The sequence below is a fragment of the Lichenostomus cassidix genome, chromosome 5 (assembly GCF_008360975.1).
Source record: "Lichenostomus cassidix isolate B80296 chromosome 5, HeHo_3.0, whole genome shotgun sequence".
In the NCBI taxonomy this organism is placed as follows: Eukaryota; Metazoa; Chordata; class Aves; order Passeriformes; family Meliphagidae; genus Lichenostomus; species Lichenostomus cassidix.
In genome coordinates this window covers 59,987,051-59,995,851 of record NC_139486.1, presented here as the reverse complement: position 1 = coordinate 59,995,851, position 8,801 = coordinate 59,987,051, and the positions used below count along the sequence as shown (strand labels likewise).

Genomic DNA, 8,801 nt, shown 5'->3' with positions numbered 1-8,801 from the left:
TCCATTTAGAATGTTGTATTTCCATCTTTCCTAAAAAGGGCTTTTCATTGGAGGTACCTCTCTGATCCAGCCCAGAAATCACAGAATTCCAGAATGTCTCATTTGTTAAACACACATAACCTCTATACAGGGAATCCTGACACTTTTCATGGAATCCTGGAAGAGTTTGGGAGGGGAGGGACCTTAAGGATCATCCTCTTCCATCCCCTGCCCTGGGTATGGACAGCTGCCACTAGGCCAGGTTGCTCCAAGCCCCATATCCATAAATACCTATGGATATAAATGTATGACTTGCCATCCTAAGGCTAGAGATCTCCTAGATGTCTTTTCTGATCCAAAATTATATCTAGATATTAAAATCCAACATTAAATGTATATTATACAATACTTTTAGATATAAAATGCAAAATATTCTTGACTTAAATGTGTGCACTAACATCCACGTGTTACTGAATTTTCTTCTCCCTCCTAAATCTCTTTGAATCCCACCTCATTTCCAGCTGAAAATGAGGTATGGATGAGAGTTCTGCCACGAGGAAGAGGAAAAAAGATCAGACAGAATTCCCTGTCCCTGGTAACATGACAAATCAGAATAAACACATTAAATCTTTACAGGGTTAAAGACAAAAATCCAATTCTTACCTCACCAGAGGAGCATTGGGATCATTGCAGGTTCTTTGAAGAACCTCGCCAACAGCAAAATAACCTTTAATAGAAATATTATTTACTTTTTAAAGTGAATGTAACTTTACTTCAGGGTCAGTGGGTGGGTTTACTCCAGGTGTCCATTGCCAGCAGCTTAGGCTGTCCTAATGAGCTCTGGATGGATCCCTGGAGCAGCCAGCTGGGATTACAGGAGGTGAGGGCTGCTCCAAGCCTGCAGGTAATGAATGAACCCAAAAGGCTTCCAGGCTACTCCTGCCTTGGCACCAGCAGGCCTGCATAGGTCTGACCCACCTGTCAGCACACAATCCAGAGTCCATTAAACCTTCTTATTCTGCTCCAGGTATTCCCAGGAATATTTCAGCTGCCCACAAAACACAGTTTTGATCCAAAGATGGGATTTATCTATCAGTTAGCAGTAATGTGAAGCACATCCTCTGATATCTTAGGTGGAATTAGAGGGATCAAGAGACTCCAGGCAGCCTGGAAGAGGATGTTCCATGTCCAAAGGAGACCACACAGGGCCACATAGAATCCTGGAATTGTTTGGGTTGGAAGGGGCCTTAAAGATCACCCGGCTGGTACTGATGTTTTGGTTGGGTGTAGCTCTGCAAACAGCAATATTTTAACATCAGCATTGGGATTTGGTGAGTTTCTGTGCCAACATTTCACCACTGATTCCCATTAGTTCCTGCTATATTACCAATTCTTCCAGGCACAACTTCAAACAACCCCTCTTTTCTCAAAATAATAAATGAACCCAGGAAATCTAGTTATTTCCAAAAGAAACTTTTGATACTTGGAAAAGAACAACCAAGAAGGCAAAACAACTTGTAAAAAAAGCAAAATAATTATCAAGTAATTAAATATAAACCTTTGAACTGTTTATCACTAAATCCTTTCTCTCCCTTTGTGCATGTTCCCAGAAAAATAGCAATTTTTGCTTTCATGACCATTTCTCCTCCACATCAGACCTACTCTATCTCTCTCCAGGACTGTATTGCACCAAATTACCACCAACTTCCTCCAAAACCTTATTTTTCCACCTTCCAGCTTGCTTTATAAATAACAACCAGATTTATTCCAAATCTCCTGATGTTCTCTCAGCCAATACTCCAGGCCACCAAGTGAGCAGGTGATGATGAGGGAGGTCCAAGGTTGACCTAAATTCTATATGGTTTTATTTATCAGTTATTCATTTTAATTATTAATCCAGTTTATCAAACCGTTAAATTATATATCACTCACACTGGATAAAGTTCAGAACAATAAATTCATGTTTTATACTCTTTTCTGAACTCCAGGAAACTGAAACATCTGAAAGCCAACTCAGTCCTGGGTCTGAGTTGGGTCCCTGATCAAGGCAAGGTGCAGATGAAAGGAATGCAGGGATGTGCACATGTTGTGAAACTGGCAACCAGGACTTCTCCAGTATAAGTCCTGAGGGGAACAAACTCCTCGGGCTGAGCTTCAATAGAGTTTGTGGGACAAGGGTGTGGATGGAGCCCCCAGATGGGGTGATTAATGCAGATTAGTTCACTCTGAGACAATTAATCATTGCCTCCAAGTGTCCAGAGCCACCTGCTCAGGTAGGACATCCGGGCTGCAGGCACTTCAAGGTGGATAATCTCATCCTTGAAGGGAAACTGGGCTGTTGGATGTCCACAGAGGGACATCAGCAGCTCCAGAGCTGGAGCCAGAGATGCTTTGTGTGACACTTGGGGACTCTCTGACCAGCTGGTCATTGCTGTTGCCATGTGTCCTGGTGGCTCCTGCACATGAAAGATTTGATATCCCTGGAGCACAATGGGTTTCAGAATTCCATGCTATCCCTTTTTGTTTGCTCTTTTCTTTGTTTATCTGCTCTGCCATGAGGAAGACCGAGGGTTTTATCCCAGGAGAGCAGAGAGAACATATTTACAGCCCTGCCACCCACAGGCTCAGCTGTTGGAGTCAGGGAAGGAGCACGTCTCTCTCCACATCAGTCTGGATGTTCTCTGCTGCATTTGGGATAAACCCTTGGCTACCATCACCACAGCGAGGGCACAGGAGGAGCTGTAAATCCAAGAGAAAGAAGTTGACTTCCTTCTTCATGTCCTCCCATCCTCTTTTTTTGGGGCTGTGTCAGAAAACAGCCTTGCTAAAGTAGGAGTTTTTATAATAAATGGGAGTAATGGCTTGTGCAGCTTGGCTTTTATTTTTCTTAGGCAGCTGAAGCAACATAAATGGATTTATGGAAGTGTTAAGGGTGAGTCTTATTTAGTTATAAAGAATTGTCAGCAGAATACAGTTGTTAAATCAGCCTTTGGAATTGGATTATTTTAAAATTCATTCCCATTTCAGTGTTTTATCTTCATTCCCATGGTTTTTGGATGTTTCAGCCTGCTGGAGCTCAGAAAGGTATAAAACATGAATTTACCAATGTGAATTTTACCCAGTGTGAATGATATATAACAGTTTGATAGACTGCATTAATAATTAAAAGCCAAGGGAAAATGTTCTTAATGTGATGTAATGTGGGATTTCACTTGGATTAGGACTTTCTTCTGCTCCAGGTCTATGTGATCTCTAATGAGGTTCCTCCAAGGTAACTTCTGAAACAAATTTCTTTCAAATCAAAAGGGAATAAATATCTGATTCTTTTATGGAATAAATGCAAACTTCTCTGCATCCAAGCACAAAGAAGCAAATTCGCCATTTGTGTTGCTTTAAACTACATGTTCTTTTCTAAGCACCTCAACTGGTAAGTAAAAAAGTCTAGAATTTATTTTTTGAAAAATCATGGAATATACCAATATGTGGCAATTAAAACAGTGACTGATTGAAGTCAAATATTGCCCAAAAGAGAAACTTTGAGGTTTACCATTTTGATGCATTTGTTCCCTTTGCCTCTGCAGGTAACACCCAGCCATGGGAGGAAATCATACGCAGCTCACATTCATCCTCCTGGGAATTACAGACACTCCCTGGGCTCAGGCCCCTCTTTTTGGGCTCTTTCTGCTGATTTACATCATCACTTTGGTGGGGAACATCGGGCTCATGCTCTTGGTTTGGGTCTCTCACAGCCTCCACTCCCCCATGTACTTCTTCCTCACTCATTTGTCCCTGGCTGACGTCTGCTAGTCCACTGTCATCTCCCCCAAAATGCTCACGAGCCTCTTGTTTGGGAATAAAACCATTTCCTGGGCGGGCTGTGTGACACAATTCCACCTCTTTGCTCTCTTTGCCATGGCCGAGTGTCACCTCCTGGCTGCCATGGCCTACGACCGGCTCGTGGCCATCTGCCACCCCCTGCTTTACGCCACAGCCGCGTCCCCCCGCGCCTGCTGGCAGCTGGTGGCCTGGTCCTACCTCATGGCCTCCCTCAGCGCCCTCATCTACACCAGCTGCACCTTTGGGGGCTCCTTCTGTGGGCCCCGCCGGGTTGACCACTTCTTCTGTGATGCCGGCCCTGTGCTGAGGCTGGCCTGCTCTGACACCCATGGCAGTGAGGTCACCATCTTTGCCCTGGTCATGGCCAACGGGCTGGGCACCGGTGTGGTCATCCTGCTCTCCTACAGCCGCATCCTCCACACCATCCTGGGGATGTGCTCGGTGCCCAGCAGGGCCAGAGCCTTCCGCACCTGCACCTCCCACCTGGTGTCTGTGTTGGTGTTCTACGGGACGCTGCTCTTCGTGTACCTGCAGCCGGCGTCCCGGCATGGCAGCCAGGGTAAGGTGGCCTCTGTCTTCTACACCGTGCTCAGCCCCATGCTCAACCCTTTCATCTACAGCCTGAGGAACAGGGAGGTGAAGGCAGCACTGGGGAAGTGCAGGAGGAGAATGGTAAACTGCTGCTGGCATCAAAGAAGTGCAGCTCAGGGAATCAGGGAATCCTGGAATGCTTTGGGTTGGAAGGGACCTGAAAGATCATCTGGTCCAGCACACCATGGGCAGGGACACCTTCCACTAGGCCAGGCTGATCCAAACCCCATCCCACCCAGCCTGGAACTCTTCCAGGGATCCAGGGGCAGCCACAGCTTCTCTGGACAACCTGTGCCAGTGCCTCACCATTCCCTTAGGGAAGAATTTCTTCCCAGTATCCCATCTAACCCTACTCTCAGCTTAAAGCCTTTCCCCACTGTCCTGCCACTCTGTGCCTTTGTGGAAGCAAACCATTCATCTAAAGTAAGAGATGATCCATTAAAATAATTGGATATGTCCCTGATCCTCACAATTTTATATAGGCTCTTCCACAGTTCCTCACAAAACTCAATTACAATATTTGTCCTGGAGAAATAGACCCCACAGTTACATCTTCCTTGGAAGGAAGCAAGAGTGGGAGCCTCAAACTTGAATTGAATTCCCTTTCCAGCCATGAGGCTGTCAGAAGAAATTACTCAGAATGGTTCTGGAGTATTACTCCAATTATTCTTCTCTTTCTCATAGGATGCACAAATCACAATTTTATTGATTTGTAACTTATTTTACACTGATGAATGTGTATTTTTCTTGCAAGACTATTGTCCTTATCCCTAAACTCCAATAAAATTCCTTGTTGTTACTAGTGAGTTATTTATTAGAGCAGAGTTGCTGGGGTGGAAGGGAGCATTTGGGAAGAGCAAAAGTATTTTAACATTTGATTGGTAAAAAAACAAGATAAAAGGCTTAAAAAGTGCATTTTTGTTCTGGCTTAGAAGGATCAAAGCTGATGGGACTTGGGATCTCAAGATACACCTTGGAATATCAAGGGAAATGCAAGTGTTCAAGTGCCAAAACATACCTTGAAAACCTAACAGATGTATTTCACCCCAAATTTAAGCACATGTCTAGTTTCCATAGGTGAAAGAATCCTCAGCCCCTGATCTATGGATAGCTGAGAGCTGTTTGGGTATGGAAAAGTCCCTGAAAAACGCAAACCCAACAGTTCTCCAAATCATGGCTCATTAAAGAAGGTACAGGAATGGCCACAGCACTGGGGAGAGACCAGCAATCCTTCATCTTTTCCTGGCCTGGAAAAAACTCCCAATTCATGCCCATCCTAATGAATTCCAAAGGCTATTTGTGGGTTTAAGGGCAAACTGAGTGCAACCTTGGAACTTCCTTTCACCATTTGGGTGGTCTGAATAAGCTCAGCAGAGATGTCCACCTCTTCCTCCTCTTCTCCAACTTGTCCCCCACCTGTTGACACCTTTGTGGGGTGGGAAGAGTTCTGACTGCACAGAGGGACAGGCCTTGGCCGTGGAAGGGAAAGGTGGAAACTGGAATATTTTCCCTTTGTTACTGTGTTGTGAAGATGTCATGTTCTAAGGAGTCATCTGGGAATTAAATTCCTTTTGAAAAGTAGATGGATGGTGAAGAGTGTCTATCAGTTCTGGAAACAAACAGCATGAGAAGAGATGTTTTAGGGCTGGGGGCTTCTACCTGGGAAAGGTGGATCTGGACTGGATTAAAAGAGTTGGAATAAATGTAATTAAATGACAAAGGGCTTGGCAAGAGAGAGACTTTCGATATCAAAATTGGGTGGGAAGGGGATTTAAATCTCATCCCATTCCAACCCCCTGCCATGGGCAGGAACACCTTCCGCTAAACCAGGTTGCTCCAAGCCCTGTCCAGCATGGCCTACAACACTTCCAGGGATGGGGCAGCCACAGCTTCTCTGGGAAACCTATGCCTCACCACCTTCACAGGGAGGAATTTCTCCCCGCTATGCAATGCAAGTCCACTCTCCTTCAGTTTAAGATTGTCAGGTTGAAAGGAAGAATTTAGAAAGCCCACCAGCAGGTCTGAGCTCCAGATCCCACCACCATCCAACCAGTGGGCCCTGAGCTCCAGGTGCCACCATCCAGGTGCTCACAGCTATTTCCACAAGTGATGCTCTTCCCATTCCCAGAGGAAGAAGTGATCCTGGGAGACCAACCACCCTTCAAGGAATCATAAGCTTAACAAGATCTTCTGGGCTTTGCCAGGAAAGTTTCCAAATCATCAAGGAAGCTTCTCAGAGGGCTTTTAAACAACTTCAGTCATCCTTCTTAATGAGCCACGAGAGACTAATTAGCAAGGGGAAACCATGGAGAAACTTTCTTCCTTGTTAAAGACAAAGTGAACTTCTCCAGCTGCTTTGTTTGCCACATCCAGGAGACAAAGAGCTGCAGGGTCAGTGTGGTGGGATTGTGACTGTGTTGAGGGACCTTCAAGCTCATCCCATTCCAACCCACTTCCAAGGGCAGGGATGCTTCCCACTATCCCAGGCTGCTCCAAGCCCTGTCCAAGCTGGCCTGGAACTCTTCCAGGGATCCAGGGACAGCCACAGCTTCTCTGGGCAACCTGTGCCTGGGCCTCCCCAGCCTCACAATAGGGAAAAATTTCTTCCCCATACCCAATTGAAAAGCTCTGACAGTTTGAAGCTATTCCCCCTCATCCTGTCACTCCAGACCCTTGCCCAGAGTCCCTCTGCAGCTCTCCTGGAGCCCCTTTAGGCTCTGCAAGAGGCTCTCAGCTCTCACCCCTGAGATGAAATTCCCAACTACAGGCTGAGCTCAGACATGGGTTACTGCTGGCTTAGCAGCTGGACTCCATGATCTTAGAGGGCTTTTCCAACCAAAATAATTCTGGGATGCTGTAAATGCTTCTCCCCCATATTTGCTGCTGGTCAGCATTCCTGCCTCTCCTCTTGGCTTCTGGGCTCAGTTTCACTGTAGTTCCCACCATTTGTTCTTCCTTCCTTCCTTCCTCTGTGCCTCATGATTTATTTTAGAGGGGAAACCACACAATTACCCAAAACTAAGCAAAACCAATTTAATAATAAAACCAAAATATGATCCAAATGACAGGATAGAGAGCAGTGGTGGGAAATTCCACCAGAAACCATGGGAGATGCCAGATGATGGCTCTCTGCTCCCTGAGCATGCTTGGGCCTTGAGTTTGGTCACTGCCCACTCTGTGGTGGCACTAGGGAAATTTCCCTTGGAAATTAATGACTTTGGAAGCAGCTCTGTAAGGAAGAGACTTGCACTGGTAAATAAACGCCACTACTTTCAGGAAGTTCAATGGAAACGTGAGGTTTTATGTCCCACTTCTTTGTATAGATGTAATTATATATATATGCAGATTTATATGTAAAAGCATCTTTATATATACATCTCTTTATCTATATAAAGAAAACTTGTATTTAATTTTTTCCTGAAAATATATCTAATCTTAAAATATTTAAATTAATCTCTTGAAATATATAATTTGTCTCTTGGTATTAAAAAGGGAATTAAAAACAACTGGTGCAAGAAATGGAGATTCCAGGATTGGGACACAGCTCAGGATCTGAAGAAGTGCTGCAATGGCCCATTGGGAAGAAAGCAAAACACATCAGGAACTCGTCTGCTGCAATTTATTTTTACATGATGGGATATCCTGATATCTGAAAACCCAGGCAGTCAGAAACAGGCATCAAAGAGAGTCACAATCATGTTTATGAGAGCAAGGAGAAAAAAATTCTTTTTTTTACCCATAAAAGAAGGAAATGGTCCCACTGTAGTTGTAATTGGAGCAGATGAAGATGATGAAGATGAATATGAAGATGATGAAGATGAAGATGAAGATGATGAAGATGAAGAATTATGCTTCAAAATGGCTGCAGGAGACTCAGCTGCAGTCATCTGCACTGGCCAGAGAATCCTGGAATGGCTGGGGTTGGCAGGAACCTTAAAGCTCATCTCATTCCAAGCCCCTGCCCTGGGCAGGGACACAGGATAACCCATGAGGAAAGTGGGTGCATCAGGAGCAAATATCAATGCTGGATGTTCCATCTCCTTCCTCTCATGGTCAAATGCTTGACCACAGAAGATGGACACATTTTATCACCATTTTACCAATCCCCACCTGCACAAAGAGCCAAAACCTTTTGGGTTTGAGAGCAGCAGCTCCAGCACGAAGCCACAGGGCACAGAGCAATGTCACCATGGCCACAGACTTGGGGTTTCAGTCACTGTGGCTCATGTTCCTGTTTAAAGGTCAGGTGATGGTCAAGGCAAGACCAGTGGGACACAAAGTCATTGAATGGTTTCACAAAATATTAATCAGATTTTAAATATTTTTCAAATATTTTTAAAACATATTGAATATCTTATCACCAAACAATGGTTGTAAGGCCCTGGAAGGAGGAG

At 44.8% G+C, this 8,801-nt stretch overlaps 1 protein-coding gene across 1 annotated transcript; it reads left to right on the top strand.

Moving 5' to 3' along the window:
• The first annotated feature begins 3,573 nt into the window (after positions 1–3,573).
• Positions 3,574–5,023, top strand: LOC146436887 (olfactory receptor 5B21-like). The gene is made up of 3 exons (XM_085063853.1): positions 3,574–3,633; positions 3,787–4,488; positions 5,018–5,023. The coding sequence occupies exons 1-3, from the start codon at positions 3,574–3,576 to the stop codon at positions 5,021–5,023; spliced, it is 768 nt and encodes a 255-aa protein (XP_084919979.1).
• The last annotated feature ends 3,778 nt before the right edge of the window (positions 5,024–8,801 follow it).